The following is a 19,458-nucleotide window of genomic DNA, read 5'->3' on the forward strand; positions in this document are numbered from 1 at the left end:
TTTTCTGAACCTTCATGGGCGAGAGCTCAGCCATTTGTCCATCACACTGATTTTGATTGGTTGCGGAGGTTCAAACGTTAGATTAACGTAAGCTCATACTTTATAATGGAGCGTATCTCTAAGATAAAGGATGATCACACAGAAAGACCGTGTAGTATCACATGGTTACATAAGCATCTGTACTGTATGTGGTGTCTGTTTGTGCATGTATTTGATATTGGGCCAATTTGACGCTCAATATGTATAAGAAAACTAACAGACATCATGTTATTGCATATTTGGACTCCATAAAATCACAAACATTTGGGTTGTATACAGATGTTTTATATTAAAGCAAATGATCTGCATGTGACAGAAAACTAATCAACAATTTAAATTTTTTTTTATTTATATTTCTTAAATAGGCAGTTTCTGAATAACAATTACAACTGTCCCAGCCTTCACAAAACCTGGGATCAAACAAGCAATCTTTTGGCTAACAGCAAAGGGTTTTAACAGGCAGGCTACACCACTGATGGTTAGTATGCTGTGTGATTATACAAAATGAGCATCCTTTCTACATACATCCTATATGTTGGTGTGTTTAACTCCAGCTCTGGAAGAACTGTTTGAAGAGGACAGATTCACGACCCTGAGGGAGAATTTCCACCTAAGGACATAAAGAAATGTGGATGACTGAAAGAAGAGGTCATAGTGTTTGTGCACAAAATGAAAATGAAACAAACCTGCGTTCTCATCCTGGGATAGTTCATTTCTGTAATAAACTCATCTGCCACCTTCATGGCAACTCTCTTCTCATCTAAATTGGCTCCGTTCCCTGTGCGCCAATAAAGTAAGGCAATGATTATAAAAGGTGTGATTTTACTACACACGCAGATGAACAAATACACGCAATCACCTTTCCAAATGTAAATCTTCCCATTAGAGCCATTGTCCAATATGAAGCAGTCATCTTTCTCCAGCAGCTCTTGAGCGAAAGGTCCTTTGTCACACAGTTTAGTCAAGGTCATTTGGCCTGTTGCGCTAGACACCTCAGAGAGAATCATTCAGACATTTATCTCCAATGTGAATTATTATTATCGCTAGAACATTCTTAGCCTTCAAACATCAACCAGGAAAGTGCAACTTTAATTGACCAATTTATTGATAGACAAACAGTTTGACTGAAACTAAAAGGTCATTTTGATGCCTGCACATTACACTGTAAAGGAGAGAGAACTGACTTTGTAAAGGCAAGCAGAATTAGAGATATCTGCTTCAGTATCTTCCTCTGTTGAGCTGTCCTTCAGAGCTGGGATTGGACCAAGTGCCTTTCAAATAAATTTGAGATGGTGTTAATAGTTCTAATATTTCTAATCCATTTATGAATGTTTAAATTAATTTTAGAATTTCTTAGTCTTTGGTTCTTTGATTTGCCTTACCGGGATAGTTCACCCAAAAATGAAAATTATCCCATGACTAGGTGTATATGACTGTCTTCTTTCACAAGTTATATTAAAAAATATCATTGCTCTTCCAAAAAAGCGCATCCATCCATCATAAAAGTAATCTATACGACTCCAGGTGGTTAATAAAGGCCTTCTGAAGCAAAGTGATGGCTTTTTGTAAGAAAAACATCCATATTTAAAACTTTAAAGACTCAAATAACTATAGCTTCCGGCAGATGGCCTGCGCAAGTTGACTTACGCCAAAACAGAAACCCCTGACGCAATGTATGACGTAGGATGTAGGAGTAGCGTACGCTTAGGCGCCTCTCGCGGTTCAAACAAATAGGGCTGGGCAACAAACTCAAGCTCCTCTTCTCTTGTATTGAAATCCTTCGATATTTCCATTTACAAATTCTCATTTTAGACTTCTAATTCATGATTGGTTTTGTTTTACTCTATCCTCTGCACTTCCGTGTTTGTCAATACGTCATGTTTTGGGTCAGGAGTTACTCTTTTGCCATAAATCGATGCGTACGGCTGTCTGTCTTAAGTTTTAAAAATGGGTATTTTTCTTACAAAACCCCATCGCTTTGCTTCAGAAGGCCTTTATTAACCTCCTGGAGTCGTATGGATTACTTTTATGATGGATGGACGCACTTTTTTGGACTTTAAATTCAGGACCGCCATTCACTGCCATTATAAAGCTTTGAAGAGCAATGACTCCATATCTGACTCATATACACCTAGGATGGCTTGAGGGTAAATAAATGATGGGATAATTTTCATTTTTGGGTGAACTATCCCTTTAATGACAGCAGTACTTGAGCTGCATGAGCCTGAACCTGACGATCATGTTGTCCAACATGATTTGAGAATGATTCAAAGAGCATCTTCAATGGAATGGAGGTTTGTCACCTGAACCATCTCCAGTGTTTCCTCTCCCTCTGTCACATCAACGATGTGAGCTTTGCCATTCCTCTCTGTGTCTCTGATCAGCATTGCTATCTCACGCACCTTCTGTCGCTCAAACATGTTGGCTTTGGAACCGCTCCATGCGACTATAGTCTGAGCAAACACACATGATAATTGTGATATGTGATAATGATAACTAATTGATTGGCCATGATTAGCCAACTAAAATAAGAAATAATGGCACCACAATGAGAGATATTACAAAACATTTTTTTTGGCCTATGCATAAACTTATACATACACACCTCTCCCAAGTCCAGTATGAAACAGTCGCCCTTGTTGAAGCTCCCCCAGCTAAGCTCCACCTCTCTTGCACGGATGTTTTTCTTTCCTTTGACTTGGTACAGATGTGTAACATGGCCAATCCTGGACCTGGCACTCTTGAACCCAGACTCCACCCCTCCCTCCTGAGACAGAAAGAGAAACCAGTGAGTCCATACTTTCATAGTGGCGCAACCTTTGGACATACAGTACTGGTCAAAAGTTTGGGTTTCTTACGATTTTTTTGATAGAAGTCTCTTATGCTTACTGCTGCATTTATTTGATCAAAAACACAGCAAAAACTGTAATCTTGTGAAATATTATTACCAGTTAAAATAACTGTTTTCTCTTTGAAAATATTTTACATTTTAATTTATTCCTGCGATGACAAAGCCGAATTACAGAAATCATTCTAATAGGCATGCAGATTTGGGGATCAAAAACATTTCTTATTGTCATCAATGTTAAAAACAGTTGTGCTGCTTAATCTTTTTTGAAACCATCTTTAAGGGTTCTTTGGGGAATAAAAATGTCAATGGCATTTATTTAAAAAAGAAATTATTTGTAACATAAATATCTGTAACACTTTTGATCCATTTAATACATAATTGCTGAATAACATTAAAAAATAAAAAATAAATCTTTGTTTTTGTCCTATTGTCCCTTTTCTCTCACCTTGTAGCTGACTCCTTTCGGGAAGAGTCCCATGAACTCAGGTGACTCATAGCCTTGCACCTGTCGATGTTGTACTGGCTCTCCTCCCAAGAAGCTGTCCAGTTGAGTGGCAAGCATGGCACAAGCACCCTGTTCATCCCGGGACGACTTCTCACCTTGATCAGAGGAGGGAATGCTAAAACTACAGGAACCTACTAATGCAAACATTTTTTTCCCCTTCCTAGTTTACAAAAAAACATTTTACAGTCCTCAGCCTGCAGATGCATTTTCATTCATTCTACATTTACAGTAAAATGACACAAATAAACAGACACTACACACCCATCCACATGTGCAGGTCGCTTCCATCCTTTCCACGGTTGCTGAGCACAATGTACGCGTCTCCGTTGTAGAAGATTCCTCTCTGCGATGGGTCAAGGAGCACAGCCTTCATCTTCTCCACCCTCCAGACCCACAGCCCTGGCTCTCTCACTTCATGGGTAAACTGGCTCTGTGCTGCCCGCAGATTAAGCATCCTGATGAGGGGGGAGAGAAAGAGTGAAGAGTTTGTGTGTATGTGTATGTGGAGGTCGGAGGCTGCCTTATGAGAAAGGCAACAAGTGAAGAGAGGAGGGGGTAAGATAAGAAAAGGGGGAATGAAGCGAGGAGAAGTGGATGAGAGAGAGAAAGAAGAGAACGTATGAGAAGAAAGAGCAATGGGAAAGAAGAAAATATCAGATATTAGTGAATAAAGGATATTGTAGAAGCAATGCAACTGAAGCAGAGAACAGGATTAATGAGATATTTAAATACAGGATGAATGGAATTAGAGATATTAGAAAGCAAGAAAATGGTTTAGGGAAGGGGGAAATGGTAATAAAAGAAACAGAAAATGGAAATTTGGAAATGATGGGAGAGAAAGAGCAGCAGACAGGTATGATGGAGTTGGTCTGATCCAGACAGTAGAGGCGGGGAACCTTTAAGGTCAGGGGTCAGATATGGAAGCAGAGCACGGGATTGCATGCTCCATTAGAGATGCACAATGGGAAGGCCGGTGGGAGGTGAGAGCAGAGAGATCAAATATAATAGAGCTGTAAAATGAGATGCAATTGTCCCACACAAATAATTCATAAGGCCAACTGTTGCGCAGCCATACAAGACACACGGCTTACATACACCCAGCCACCCTCACCAAAGACAGATAGACAGATCAACAGAGCAGGTTCTCCCACAGTCAATGCATTTACTGTGATTACTTAAAGGGGACCTATTATGAAAAATTCACTTTTATATTGTTTTTTATATTGTTAATTATGTGTCTACAGTGTGTGAACACAACCACCTTATTGTAGTAAAAAACCATCCACTCCGAATGTTATTTTCCCCATAAATCTGAAACAGTTTCTCAAAATGAGCCGTTTAGGAATGTGCTCCAATGTGACGTCACATTGGAACAGGCCCCACCCATGACTGGCACGGAGTCTGCCCTAATATCTTAGCTCCTCCCCTTAAGTGAGGTGTGCAAAGTCCGACATGTTTATCTCCTCACCAGAGCATTTAACAGCAGCATTCAAGTAAGAAATGTATTATTATTAAAGCAACTAAAGTTATTCAATTAAGAGCATTAACTGTTTTTCTTTTGTTGTTTGATTCATTAACAGCATATATGTAGGTACGGTATCAGAATGGAACCGGGCCCTCTAGGCCCTCAGAGGGGGCCTAAACTATTGTAAAAAAAAATATATTTACAAACTTTGAAATAATAGTTTAATAAGTAAAAACTTTTTTAATAAAAAATCCTCAGTTTTTAATGTTATTTTAGGAATTTATAATTTGACAATAAACATCTAAATCTTTTTGAGGAAATAAATCCTTCAAATCTGCCTATTCAGTGTGAGTTGTGTTGTGTTGTGTAGATGTCCGTTTTCTCCATATTACGATTTTTCAGTTCTATGATTAGTGGTCCAGCTGTGAAATTACAGAGGGTCAAGCCTTAGCAAGTCCGAGAGACGAATTTTAAATGACAGGAAAATTGACGAATCATATCGCCCCTCTTAATTAGTGGGGCTTGTAATCAGTAAGTTTATGACGCTTTCCGCCCGCTGTGAGGAACTCGGTTGAAAAAAAAAAAGCTGATAAAATAGCTAGCGCTATTTGTTATGGAAACCGCAAGGAGGACGGACATCGTTGCTAATTAATTATCCACGCAGTTTTCAAGATTCAAGAGTTAATCGGCAAAGGAAGACCTACACCAGAGCTTAATTTTGTGCAGAAAGCCTAAGTTTTGTAAAGCATTTCAACCCCAGCAATTATAAGCGATACTCCTGGGTGACAGCATCAACCAAGAAGCTAAAGCTTTACTGCAGGAATTATTTGCTGTTTAGGTGAGTTATTTAAAATAGGTTATGTGACTGATTTTACAATAATTTTGTAGCATACTGTATTGTAAATTAAATTGCTTTCACTTTAATACACAGATCTAATATACACATGCAATTTCTTTACCCACTGTTTCGTTCACAGACATAAGACGTGAAAGAGAACTTGGTTTAAAGGACAAGTTCGGTATTTTACACTTAAAGCCCTGTTTTCAGATCGTTTCTGATGAAATAGAACGGTTAAGATTCAAATTTGGATACATGCTGCTGTCCAGAGAATTTTAGGTTTCTTTCGCTTTCCCCCCCACCTCCAGAATGGGTGTATAGGTGCACTGGAACAATCCTTCCTAAAACGCATTAAACTTTCATTTACAAAGACGTGAAACTCACCAAGTGGTCAGGGGTGTTCACTGATATGCTCACACAAAAATTGCAGCAAAATATGCTTTCCAACAGGTTTTATCGTAGTTTTTGTCCAAATCCACTGACTTGTATTGGATGTGCTGTGAGGTACGGTATTACTCAGAAACTGGGCTGGAGTGTCTAAATTATTCAAGCTCTCAACGGAAGAATGTACGGGTGTGAGGCGTTTGGAAAAATAGGTCCACAGTTTTACAACAAATGGTAAAACACCTGTTGGAAAGCATCTTTTGCAGCGATTTTTGTGTGAGCATATCAGTGAACACCCCTGAGAGTGAGATGTCGTCATTTTACTGTTCTCACATGATCTGAACATTTACACAATCACCATCTCTACATAAACCATCTTGAGGATGAGATGACAGTCTATGTTTCCTCTTGAATGATTATGAGTTTAAACTTGAGCTTGTGTTATGAAGCAGGTAGCGAAGCGGTTGCACGCATGATGTTTGCTGACACCTCCTTCTTTCACTTCCCTTTCTCTTCAAATCTAGTATAAATAGTATAACAGAACTCCAAAATAACTGTTCTTTCAACTTCACTAGAGCAATTTTTTCCAATTTAGCTGGGCTGTGTTTAGCAGACGCGTTTCTTGGATCAACATATTTTAGTCCCAACAAAATTTAGTCCCAACCATATCCCTACCCCTAAACCTATCCCTACCCATTACTTATCCCTAAAGTCATATTGAAATGATAGGTGAAAAACACTGATGTAGAAGTACCTAACCCTGGCTGTAACCCTAAACTTGACACAAACTGTAAACTTGTCCCTCAAATCTGATTGGTTAATTGGAATAAAGATGTTGATTCAGGAACATGTGCTTGGTGAAATCAGATTCTGCAAAACGGCTCACTGAATTGAGATTCAAATGTGAATTTACAGAATTAGAATCATTCATTTGATGAGAGAAATAGACTTTTAACATTGTCATCTTCGTACTTAAGACAAGTATTATATAAAAACAATGTAATCATTTTCTTAATACAAGTAATATAATTAATATAGAATATTTGTAAAATATAATACATACAATCAAATATAAATAACAATAAATATAACATAAAATATACATAAAATATAACATAATATAAAGGATTTTATGACAGACTCTATGTAAAGAGTGCTTTTTCCTACCTTGTAATAGTCTTGAAGTCAGTCAGTCCAGCTCGTGATAGCTCTTAAATGTAACAGCTGCCTGAACAATTGCCTCTACTGCATATACAGTTGACTGGCTTTGTGGCCAGGCACAGTTATTAGAAGGCAAAAGCGTGTTAATGCTGCAGGGTGTATCGGCTCATCAGCATCTCACATCTGTTGGAAACACACTGTATGCAAACACATCTCTTTTTACTACATAAGCAAAACGTCCTTTTAACTGTCATGCTTGTGTCATTTATGGAAAGAGTGAAAGAAAAGGGGCAAGAAGGGTAAAAAGTCGTAAGAGAAAGTCACAAGGCCAATGTCTGAAAATGAAGCTCTATATTTATCAAGAACTTCAGTATTTTATGATTCAATTCATCCACAAATGTCATGTGAGCTTTTATACACTACAGATCACGCTTAGGATTCATATCTGAGATCTGTCACCATAACAATGCGAAAGGCTGATTTCTCATTTATAATAGAGGTAGTTTCCATCATTATTCATTATTGTCTGTTAAATGGGTTTACACTGAGGTTTTTAGTGAGAGTTTTGACAGGTCTCTTTTTACTGACACAAGCAAAACAACGTTTATGTGGAAATGTAGGCTGTTTATGGCATTTACTGTAAGTAAGAGGTTAAGAAAGTGTGTAATGAAAGAACCACCAGGATTCATATCTCTCTGATAATCTGTAATCATCTGGACCGGGTTCTGTACTATAGAAAAAAAAATTTATCCTGAAGAACCTGGGGCCTATCATGATGGTATTGTAGTTCAACAAACTCATGGTTAAAGGATTAGTTTCAAGATGACAAAATCAAACCAATCCAATCAGGCTTTGTTGGTACCATGGATCATGGATCACGTTGGATCATCAACTTTCTCTGTCAACTTCATGGGCTGCATCCGAAATCACATACTTCCCTATAGTTGGTGAAAAACAGTATGTGACAAAAGAAGTATGTCCAAATTCATAGTACTCATGAAAGAGTAGGCAAAAACTACCTGGATGACCTACTTTTTCCAGCGAGATTCTGAAGTGTGCATACGATGTGCATTAATCCCATGAGGCCACGGGAGAGGATTTGTGAATGACAGTGTAGCGACGCAACAGATGATAGGTCACATGATAATGACAAAATGGCGAATGTAGTACGTCCAGATTGCATTAATTTTTCTCTTTTCTTTCTTTTTTTTTTGGAACTGCAAAGATTTCATTGCATTGGCTTTCCATGTACACTTCAACCGAAGGACAGAAAACTCCTGGGTTTAATTACAAATATACAATTTGTGTTTCAAAGATGAACACACAGGTTTGGTCATGCAGGTTTGGAAGGATATTAGGGTGAGTAAATGATGACAGAATAAAATAATTTGGGTGAACTAACCCTTTAAATGATGCAATATACAGAAACAAGAAAAATATACCAACTTGTTTTTCATTTACTAAAGTCAATTCACATCAATCCAGTACCTTAAAACAGTATATCCTCATACCACATATACCACAGTCAAGGCAGTCAAACAACCTGTAGGCCTATAGGACAAGTGGAGTGTAATAAAATGTAGGCTATATCATGTTAACTTATTTTAACCTGTGTGTTGGTCTGTGGTAATAAAGAGAAAAGACTCTCTCCTATCTGAGAAAAAAAGGGGTTTCGTTGATAAATGTCCCTCTGTTACATGTCATTGACAGAGACAAGAGGTTTCAGAAATGGACAGAGTGACATTTGATGACAACTCTCTCATCAAATGCCTCAGGTTATGCCCACCATGACTTTTTATTGTTTCAATTCCAATAAGATATTTTAATATCTTAATATTATTTTAATTATTTTAATGATATAAAAAAAGCAATACTTGCTGAGTATTATAAATAATACGTTGACTAAATTATACAAAATGCTAATAAAGCAAGAACATGGGTGCCATAGGTGAGAATTAGACCTTTCTGATTATACAGTATGTGTTTTGTCAAGATTAGAAAAGGTTTTGATCATAAATTATGACACATGACGACGCCCAAAAGGGTAGGAGCCCGTTTCTATGGTAACGCAACATCCAATTTCAAAATAGTTTTCACATCACAGGATGAATTCTGAGTGAGAAAAATAATAGGTTAAGATCCTTGCACACACATTTTTGCACGTTAAAAAATAAATACGACTTTACGTTAAGTCAATCACATTTACACACTGCCTCCGAAACTTTCGTCCGTCATAAAACATTTTTGGATCCATTTTCTGCGGTTTTCGAATTCATAGCAAGTATTTTGAGAGGCGTTTTGACAATTCACAGCCGAATGACGAAAAAACGAATGCGAAAGTTTCGGACTTTAAGCTTATCTTTTTCACTTTTTCTGTTCTGTGTCCCAGAATGCTTCCCACATCCAACTTAAAAAGTTACATAAAAATGTTTAATTTCATAATTTTACATAATTGTTTATTATTTAGAAAGTTTTATTACTGTAAATTATATATTCAAAGAACGATTTTGGCACAATGGCGCCCCCCTCCTGTCTGTTGTGACTGACTGACTGACTGAGGCCACAGTCGAGATTAATCCAGTCAGTTCCTGTCCCAACGTGAACGCGCCCTGCTCTGTTGACGTCACTGACGGCTGCAGCTGTTCGGTTCGGCGTGAATGTAATTTTACGATTCGGCCATTTCGACGGAACGACCTCGATGTAACGACGAAAGAGACGGATTGTTGTTAGTTTTGAAAGCATACGGTTCAGTTTCGGTCAGATGTGGAACGACGTATAACGGAAGACGTTTGTTAGCTATCACGGCTAAGCTTTTGTCGACGAGCTAGAATTGGGTAACGTTAACTGTTTTCCGTATCGTACAACCTTGGGTATGTCAAAACAACTCAGCCAGTGGTCAACTTATTCGGAATTAAAAATATAAACGGATTTAATATTGATAAGTAATGCCGTTGCTTGATGTTATTTAGGCTGTAATGGAAAATGGTTTCGATTTGTCGTAGTTTCGCATTAACGTTGAAAACGGAAGAGACTGTTTGACTTAACTTTGATGTGTTTTAGTATTCAATATAACCTTGCATCGATTATTTTAAAACTGAAGTTGTTTTATATGTGTAATGTTACCAATTAAACGTGTTGTTACATTTGTTTCTAATTTCCCTTCTGTATGTGAAACTCGAGGCCTTGTCTGCCCAGAGACACGCGTTCATGTAGGCCAAAGAATGTGGTGTCGTTGACCTAGTCTAAATTCGTTTGATTCCTACATAATTTAACCAAGGACCATGTTTTGTTTCAGTATTTTATATGAAGCTGCTAAAAAACCTGCATTTTAAGTTTCAATTTATTCATTCGTTCTTTATGTCACTGGAACATGACTGACAGGGCAAAAGTATCATGGGATTAAAACGCATTTAGTAGTTTAATTCATTGTAGTTTCGTCTGTAAAAATATCGATCAGGTTAGACAGCCGCATGTTGTACATATTTAAAGGGTTTTTAAAATGTGAATGACTAAATTAACAAAGACCTCAAATTATTATCTGGGTCAGTGTGTAGTATGTATCTTTTGATGATTTAAATTCCAGAAAGATTGATTTCTTGACTGCGCTAGATTTGTTATTCAAAGGATAATGCTGGAACTTGTTGGCGATACACTACTAGACTTATTTTTACATTGATTTTACAAGCCTCAGTAAAAATATTTCTGTTTTCCCCTTTATTTAGCTGTTTTTATGCCAGTCTTATTCTGTCATTAGTGTACATAAACTGGAAGTGTAATATTTCTTGTTTTTTTCCCCACTGAAGATAGGTGAAAAGCTGAAAAATGGTAAGACCACACTCAGGATCTCCTCGTTCCAAACACAGGTAGTACATTTCTGTAGATATTTATATTTTATATACTATTTAATTCTGATATGTCTACCTAATTATCAATATAATGGTGACTCAATTTCACATTTGTTTCTCATACAGGCCTTTTTCTGACAACAACAGAAGCATGAATCACGAAGGGCGATTTGGCCCCCCTTCAAGAAGCCAGAGAGGTTTCAGAGGACCTCCTGGAAAAGCCCCACCAAGTTGGAGAGATAACAACAATACTGGACCACAGTCATACCCCAAAAGGCCCTCGCTCATGGGTGAACGCAGAGAGCGACCACACGGACAGTGGATGCAGAACCAGGATCACTTCCATCCTTATCCCGGCTCACAGGATTCACAGCGGGGCCGCAGGAGGCCTTCTCCACCCCGCTCAAGCCGCCCTCCCCCAGTCCAGCACAGACAGTCCCCTCATGGTCCTATGCATGGACCGCCTAGCCACAGAGCCCCACTCTTTCATGGAAATCACCCTAGCCACACATCTCCATCTCGTCATTTCCATGGCCCTCCATCAGACAGGCGGGTTCCTTCACCGCATAGTTCCTTCAGGGGTCCCCAGCGACGCCCAAGCCCTCAGGAGCATGACAGGAGCTGGTGCCCTGCACCTCGCGACAGGCCCTTTGGCCGACCAGCACTTGGTGGCCACCACTGGAATGGCCGAGGAGGTTATCCTCACCCTCCTGGTGGCGATTCAAGGCTCTCCGGCCCACCCCATAGAAAACCCAGAGAGTTTCATGGAAGGAGTTCATATCCAGAGAGGTACAAGAATGAAGCTGTGAAGGCTGGGTAAAGTAAATATACGGTTATGTGTTAGATTGCAAAGTCCAGTACACTGCAGGGTGGTGAGAGTAAATCCCAGCTTCCTTCAGCTTTCTGTCAGTGTAAAGTACCACAGGATCTAATGATAAAGTGAAAGTCTGTCTGGAGAAATTGTAAAACAATTTGAGGCTTTTTCACCTTTAAGTTTTACTGGCACAGAAGTTATGGCATTCAGCAGCCTGGGGCTGGATCTAAATTGATAAAAAATTTAAGAGCTTCCACACAGCTCAAGCAGCACAAACTGGCATTATAACCCACATGTTTGTATTGTTTGTAATGGATATGTAGGTGGACTGCAGAGAGAGATCAACGTGGGCCGCATGGAGAGGTTGGAAGAGAGTCTCGGCGCCCCAGCATGGAATGGGCACACGGAAGAGGGGGAAGTCCACACTCTCGGCCCCCTTACAGATCACCGGCACGAAGACTAGGCCCACCCCCATCTGGCTTCTCGCTCAGACCTTATCCACCTCTGCGACCTCAGGAAAGGCCCATTGGGCGGCCATTCAAGAGGAAGAATGAAGATTTCAGGCGTCCGCCGTCATCAAGTGGTTTTGAGCATGGGCCGCCAAAGCGCTTCCGCAGGGAATTATCAGTGAGACCTCTTCCTCTCAGGGGCTTCCGTGGTCGTGGTTTGTCCCTCAATGATAAGAGTCGACTGCTAAAAGCACGAAATTTTAGAGCAGAGTCAGTGGCCCGGTTCAAACTGCCCCCACCAAGAATCTCGGACAGACTCCAGAAACCCAAGCCTCAGACAGCTCCAAAGAATGGCAAAGATTCTTCAGGAGTGCCACCACGCAAGATACCGCTCAAAAAGATGCCGTCATCCAGAGAGTCATCCCCCAACACAGACTCCAAGACCGCAGAGCCTGAGAGGGACTCCGAATCAAAGGTGGAATCCCGTCGCTCTGTGAGCGCACACAGGTATGGTATTACCCCTCACACTGTGGCAATGGGCGCGTGATGTTTAGAAGGTCAAGCTTCCTGTTTTTCAATGGCACAACTTTCATCAAAGGGGTATCACCTTGTCAGATGAGATGGATGAGGAGAGAAAAAAGAAAATCGTGCCTGTTTTCCTCATTTTTGTCAACAGTATGATGTTAAACCTGTCGTTGTCCAGAATACCTCTGTGCTTGTCAAGAGAATATGAGATAAGTCTGAGCAAGTGGTCTTTCAAAAGTTTCACAATTGCAGTCCTTTTTGTTCCAAAAGTCAAATGCCATGTGTCCCACAATGATGCATCCAGATCGACTTTAACCCAGAAGAGATGTTTAAAATGTCTTCCAGGGAGGGAAATGGTTTTTAAGCCGTAATCTGTAAGTGTTTGCAGAAGGATGGTCTGTCCTGTTATACTACAATGCTCTGCCTCAATATGCAACTAACTGCAGTAACATGAGCAAAATTCTATCTCTCATGGCTACGTCTCATGGACCTGGGATAGGATGTCTTGGAAAATGGAAAAATGAAGGACATTTTCAATGGAGAGAAAACAGGCAAGCTCTATTTTGGAAGTTATGACATTAAGACACTGTTGATGTATCATGAGAAGTTGTTCCCTAAGAAGAATTTAGATGATTGGCTGGATGAAGAAACAGATTGACTGTTTGAGTGGAAATCAGATTTGATTGCAAGAAGAAAAAGAACTCCATTGGACGAGTCACCATGTACCATCCCTTAATAGCATAATGTAAGATTTGGTCTGCATCTAATCCCATGATCATGGTCAAAGAGAGAAAAATCTCCAACAACCCCAGAAGTTCCTTGAAACTGCACCTGAAAAGAGGCCTCGTCACATGAGAACTATAAGAAGGAAGTCTTGCGTGCACTTTCTTCCATGACAGATCAACGAGATGGGAACAAAATGGATGTTCTCCCCTGCCACATCCCTCCTCCATAACTGCAGTTCTCTGTTGGTATTAATGAAAGATTTATGCCCTTAAATGCCTTTATATACTTGGCATTGCAGCATTGACATTGACAAGCAGGGATCACGTGTTACTCCACATCAAACCCACTGACTGAAATGGCAGCATGTCGGAGTTGTACTGAAGTTAAAAACCTGATCCATATATGCCTAATGAAACATGCGTACCAAAATGCCAACCACTTATTTGTTGTGAGCCTCATTAGAAGTCCTGCAACTGAAGAATTGTCCAAGTAATTTTAAATGCCTACCTGTTAAGTGAAGATGAAAATGCACATGGAAGAGGTTGATGAATGTCTTTCCACAGACCATGTAGTTTGAAGGTTTTGCAAGACAACTGGCCAACAGATTCTTGAGAAATCAGTCCAGCATTCGGAAGATCCTTTCATCGAAACTTTACCTCAATATCACTGCAGAATCCAGAGCTGCAAACCAGCTTTTATATCATGAAATATGTTTTCCAGCAAGAAGTGTTCTCCAAATACATCTAATCCAGTATGAAAGGATAGGTTAAGAGGAATGTATCTGGCATGTCAAGTCTGGATGAAAAGGAAGTGCTCACCTGCCAATCAGTTAACTTTTTGGAGCGTAACATGATTCCTACACGGCGTTCTTCAGGCCACTCATTCAGTCTGCCAATATCTGTTATTCACATTAGCGAAAGGAAGGCTGCTAAATGTCAAGGTGAATCAGGGAAAATTAATCTACCAATTCAAACTGAAGCATGGAGATGATGGGCTTGCTTTGCTGTAAGTACCCATGTAGTAATCCATCATTGGTCCTTCTGCATTTGCAACAATACAATTGGGTTCTTGAGGACTGTGAATGTTTGAGTAATTTAGTTTGAAATGCAACATTTTTCCTCCTCAGTTCACAAGGCACAAGTTTATTACACTTTGAAATCAGATAACATTTGTGCATGCCTTCTGCTTTCTCTGAATATTTGATGATGCCGTTTAATATGACATTTTATTCCATGCTTAAGCGTCCAGATGATATGGATCACTTGTTCACATTGCCTCGTTGACTTTCTTTTCAGCTCCTCACCAATAGACAGGCGGCTTTCACGTGACCTTGTTGTGGTTTCCCATTGGGAGGCAGGGCACAAACCCAGTACTAGTTCTAAGAACAATGCACCTTGGAGGAATAAGGCACCCAAGAACAAGTCTGGTAAAAGTCTGACACTACTGTCATAGTTTTGAATGATTTGCAAAAATTTATGCTGTTGCAATATGCTAGTATCAAATCTCTGCATACAAGTTCTAAATGTTCTTCCTCTCCCAGAGGAATCAGAATCTCATGGAAATTTAACACTGAATGAACGCTTCACCAAGCTACAAAGTCCTACAAGTTCTTCACAGGAACAGAAAGAAAGACGGTAAATTAACTTTATTTTTGAGGGATGGTTACAACATTTTTTTAGGTTAAAACAGAAAACTTTTTATGCATTTTGGATATTCGTTTACACAACAACTGCGTTTTGGTGGCCTGAAAACAGGTTTCAAAGTGGAGGTTTTTGAAAATTATGCGTTCTTGTCTGTGTAAACTACAAAAACGCAAATTTGTGAAAACGGTGATCTCATGCGCATGCTTATGTGTTGAGTCTATAGGCGTGTAGTTTCTTTATAAAGTGACATTGACACTACTTACCTGGCATGCATAATACAGCGTTTGAGTCGGGGTTTTTTTTTTTTCAGTTTTTAGTACGTCTTGTAAACGTACCCATAGTCGTTTACAGCTGCTAAACTGTAACAAATGTGCTAATTGCAACCTTCTACAATATATATATATATATATATATATATATATATTTATTTATTTATTTATTTGTTTATTAGGTCTTCTAGAAGTCCAGAAAAAAACCTGAGGAAGCCTGCTTCATTTCAGGTAATGAAATTCTTAAAATATGTTCTCATCAAGGATGCTTTGGAAGTGAAAGCATTTCTTGTTTTACTCTAGTTTTAAATCACTCTCTGATTCTTCCTTGTTAGTCATTTTTGTTATAGGTATTTGTAGTAGGGATGCACCGATACCACTTTTTTTCAGACCAAGTACAAGCAAGTACTTACATTTGGGTACTTGCCGATACCAAGTACCGATATGAGTACTTAATAATACCATACAGTTCTTCTAACAATGTTTTATTTTCATCACGTTTTTCACTTTCTGACTGTAACAAAGTAAATATACAACTTGTATAATCAAATTGCTTGTTAAATGACATATTCTCACCCGTCACCCCTCCTCTTGACAATTTAGCAGAGCATAGTTTGCAGTCTGCTCTGCTTTTATCATCATCGCTTATATTACAATATCTCCAAACGGCTGACATTACTCCTCCGACTACCTGCTCAACTGACGAGAGGTTAGGCTAATGTCTCGTTGCCATAAGGGGCCGTTCACATATCGCATTTTTTGCGTTATTTCAAATGTAGGCACGCGCCAAGCACGCTCAAAAGAGAAGCTTTTTTAGCGTTTTTTCCAGGCGCGCCTATGTTCATGGTTGCATAGCAACGACAGACGCCACGGGAGCTCAAGCGCTTGTGGAAAAGAGGAGAAAGCGGTGTGGCCGTGCTTTTTTTTTTTTTTTCATGTGTTTTTAGACGCGATATGTGAACGCCACCTTAAAGTGGTATCGGGTGCGGTTGTATCGGGGTAGTTTTATGAGTACATGATCACAGTATCGGACCGACACCCGAGTACAGGTATTGGTGCATTCCTAATTTGTAGTGAGACATTGTTCTTCTTTACTTAGAGACCTAATTTCCGCTCAACTGTTGGAGTGAAGAGGGGACCAGCTCCTGATGGAGTTCTTAGGAAACCCTTAATGGTAAGTGATGCTTGCTAGTATCAGTCTTGGTTCCAACGCTGAATAATAACTATAATACATGATTAATTGTGTAGTCTTTGTAGTAGGCTTGATTTGAATCATTTTAGCTTATGTGGTGTTTCCATCCACATTCCAAATAAATCCAAAAATATTTTTGTTGTTCCCTAAGGGCTCTTTAATTCCAAGACCACCCTTCAATCAGAAGCCTGTCTTCAAAAAGAGTCAAAGTATCATGTCAAAGTACAAGAACTTGCAGACGTTGCGGCATAAAGTACCCCACCAGCGTCAAGCCACTAGCTATCGTCGATGGTAAACCAGAATGGTGAGTTGTATATTGCACACACAAATTAATTTGAATTTGTGTTCTGTACTGTACTGTCAAATTTTCAGCCATTTAACATGTATTATATCCAAAATTCCATCAGCTAATGTACTTTGTATTTTCAATGCTATTTTTTAGATTGCATGTGCCGAGGCAAGTCGTCTACTGTAGAGACTCTCTACGGAGTTCCCCAACACCCTCACCTTCCCTTATCTCCTGCTGTACAACTGTTCGGTTTAATCTCTGTAAAAACGGCAAAAATCACCAAAGTCTTTTTTTTTTTCTTCTATAGCATTGTTTTTTGGAGTTGTTTTTCCATTTTCTTTGGTGTGCTTTAGAGATAAAGGTATTTAATTCTGTGCATTAGTCCTTTTATAGTTTCAAAAACAAAGATTAATGTTACATTTTTGTAATGTACCTTTAACCTGTACAAAAGCTCTCTTTGCCATAATTTTGTGAAAATGATTTGGTTAGGATTCTTTTTTCCCACATGTAGTTAACTTTATACATCAGTGTCTAAATAGCTGCTTTTTGAAAGTGACTGTTAAAAGACTCTTATCATGTGAAATGATCCATGTAGAATGCTTTGAGTAGCTTTCATTTGATAAAACCGCCCGAAAGGTTTGTTTGATTAGTTGAGCTCCATGTGTTGATATTATGACTTCCCTGAAAAGTTTTGTTTGTGTAGCTCAAAACTCATATGTACATTCTTTATAATCAGACACTTTGAATAAAAATGGAATTGTCAGACGTGTCGAGTTGTGTGAAGCAAAATACTAATTTTTATGAGTTCAGATATTTAAAAGGATTTCCTTACTCCATGAATATACACAAATTTTAGACAAATTAATTCTGTGACTTGGACCTTTGAAAGTGTATGAATTGTCAGGTCATAAATAGTGATTCTTTTATATATCCTCCTCGTTCATGTGATCTAGCCATGATGTCTCAGCAGTTATCCGTTCTTTCCCACCTGTGTATTTCAGTCATCCAATAGTCTAATAATAGTGATTTTCTTGCAGCAATGTTTTAATACAGGTGAGTCTGATTCTCTTCCTACATAACTACTTCCCTACTGAGTTCAGTGCCAACCCTGCTCCAAACACCAATCTGTGATTACCAAGGCTGCATCTGAATTACATTCTTCCCTACTATATAGAATTTACAGTACTCATAAAAGAAAGGAGTATCCAGATGACCTACAACTTCCAGCGAGATACTGAAGTGTGCATACAATGGACACTTGACTATCCCTTGAGGCCATGGGAGAGGATTTAGGAATGGCAGTGAAGTGACACAAACACACTGGTAGGTCACATGAAAATGACAGCATAGCGAATGTAGTACATCCGGAATACATTCATACCAAACTCACTCATGCATACTCTATAAAACATACTTTTTTTTTAGTGGGCATGAACTTGTTACTTATTCAAAATAAGTACCAATTCAAGAGTATGCTATATTGGATGCAGCACAAGTGTTCCTGAAGATCTTATTTATCTGGTTCAGGTGCGTTTGATTAGGGTTGGAGCTGAACTGTGCAGGAATGTCAATTTTGAGGAACAGGATTGGGCATCCCTGTCTTTGGTCAAAGTTATATATATATTCTTAAAGGTTACACACAACATACTGTTACTGTTAACTTAAACATCTTGACCTTCATAAGTATAATTTATATTGATCTTAAAGAAAAAAAAAATTCAACACAATTATTGTTTTTAATAAACTATTTAAGAGGTCTTAGTGACACTGGAAGGTAATTCTGATAAGACCCTGATATCCTTAAATTCTGAAATCTCTACATAGTTTCTTTCAAGTCAGTTTTTTTTATTTGCATGGTGCTTTTTAAAATAAACTTTGTTTAAAAGCAGCTTTACAGATAATGTTTATTATACATTTATGCCTAATAGTCCAAATTTGGCGATAGAGTAGTTTACATACGGAAATGATACTAAACAATCTAGCAATTGAGATTTGCTGTACTGGAAATATTGTTTTATATGAGTTTATGTATGTAGATAATTCTGGATATATTTATAGTAGTTGCAAGTTGAAGTTATTCATTCATAATGAGGTGATATGGCAATCTGTAAGGTTTTAGATGTAATAACAGGCCTAATTACTATTAGGAGTATCACTGCCATAGATAAACAACAGGGTTTAGGATTTTAGTTATAGGTCTCTTGCCCACCCACATTTAAAAAAGAAACAAAATCTGAATTTACATCAAAATTAAGGAAAAAACTAAACCTAACCCAAAACCAGTTCTTGAAACGCATATTTTTTTTCATAACAACCATGTCAGGAAATTTATACTGGTCTTCATCATCATTATCTTTCTGACTGGGGAACTAGGGTACAATTCTTTATGCTGCTTTGAAACAACTTGTAATGTGAAATACCACACAAGTAAACTGATACCAGCAGCATTCACAACATCCAAAC

At 38.7% G+C, this 19,458-nt stretch overlaps 2 protein-coding genes across 5 annotated transcripts; one reads left to right on the forward strand and one right to left on the reverse strand.

The window, feature by feature from the left end:
• Positions 1–305: 305 nt before the first annotated feature.
• On the reverse strand, positions 306–7,375 carry capga (capping protein (actin filament), gelsolin-like a). Its single transcript, XM_081365524.1, has 9 exons — positions 7,250–7,375; positions 3,657–3,850; positions 3,336–3,490; positions 2,645–2,806; positions 2,343–2,492; positions 1,224–1,310; positions 899–1,031; positions 726–817; positions 306–649 (listed from the first exon to the last, which is right to left on the reverse strand). Exons 2-9 carry the CDS (start codon positions 3,847–3,849, stop codon positions 584–586), a joined length of 1,038 nt encoding a protein of 345 aa, XP_081221650.1. The 5' UTR covers position 3,850; positions 7,250–7,375; the 3' UTR covers positions 306–583.
• Positions 7,376–9,843: 2,468 nt separating this feature from the next.
• Positions 9,844–17,764, forward strand: LOC308690814 (uncharacterized protein). Of its 4 annotated transcripts, none has more exons than XM_081365503.1 (10): positions 9,844–10,077; positions 11,047–11,106; positions 11,215–11,877; positions 12,226–12,858; positions 14,898–15,028; positions 15,143–15,236; positions 15,697–15,745; positions 16,614–16,688; positions 16,858–17,010; positions 17,149–17,764. In XM_081365503.1, the coding sequence occupies exons 2-9, from the start codon at positions 11,066–11,068 to the stop codon at positions 16,999–17,001; spliced, it is 1,830 nt and encodes a 609-aa protein (XP_081221629.1). In that variant the 5' UTR covers positions 9,844–10,077; positions 11,047–11,065; the 3' UTR covers positions 17,002–17,010; positions 17,149–17,764. The 4 variants fall into 4 exon arrangements, with proteins under 4 accessions (XP_081221629.1, XP_081221631.1, XP_081221632.1 ...); XM_081365505.1 differs by having other exon boundaries at positions 9,850–10,077; positions 15,152–15,236; XM_081365506.1 differs by having other exon boundaries at positions 9,860–10,113; positions 15,152–15,236.
• Positions 17,765–19,458: the final 1,694 nt, after the last annotated feature.

Source organism: Scardinius erythrophthalmus (assembly GCF_964197995.2).
Source record: "Scardinius erythrophthalmus genome assembly, chromosome: 5".
Classification (NCBI taxonomy): Eukaryota; Metazoa; Chordata; class Actinopteri; order Cypriniformes; family Leuciscidae; genus Scardinius; species Scardinius erythrophthalmus.

Bases quoted from the DNA above. Each gene is read 5' to 3' on its own strand.
- capga (XM_081365524.1), bottom strand. From the start codon at position 3,849: ATGCTTAATCTGCGGGCAGCACAGAGCCAGTTTACCCATGAAGTGAGA. The intron at 2,807-3,335 runs GTGAGAGAAAAG...TTTCTGTCTCAG, and splicing joins CGAAAGGAGTCAGCTACAAG to GAGGGAGGGGTGGAGTCTGG. The intron at 1,032-1,223 runs GTCAGTTCTCTC...ATTCTCTCTGAG, and splicing joins ATTCTGCTTGCCTTTACAAA to GTGTCTAGCGCAACAGGCCA.
- LOC308690814 (XM_081365503.1), top strand. From the start codon at position 11,066: ATGGTAAGACCACACTCAGGATCTCCTCGTTCCAAACACAG. The intron at 12,859-14,897 runs GTATGGTATTAC...CTTTCTTTTCAG, and splicing joins CGCTCTGTGAGCGCACACAG to CTCCTCACCAATAGACAGGC. The intron at 16,689-16,857 runs GTAAGTGATGCT...TTGTTCCCTAAG, and splicing joins TTCTTAGGAAACCCTTAATG to GGCTCTTTAATTCCAAGACC.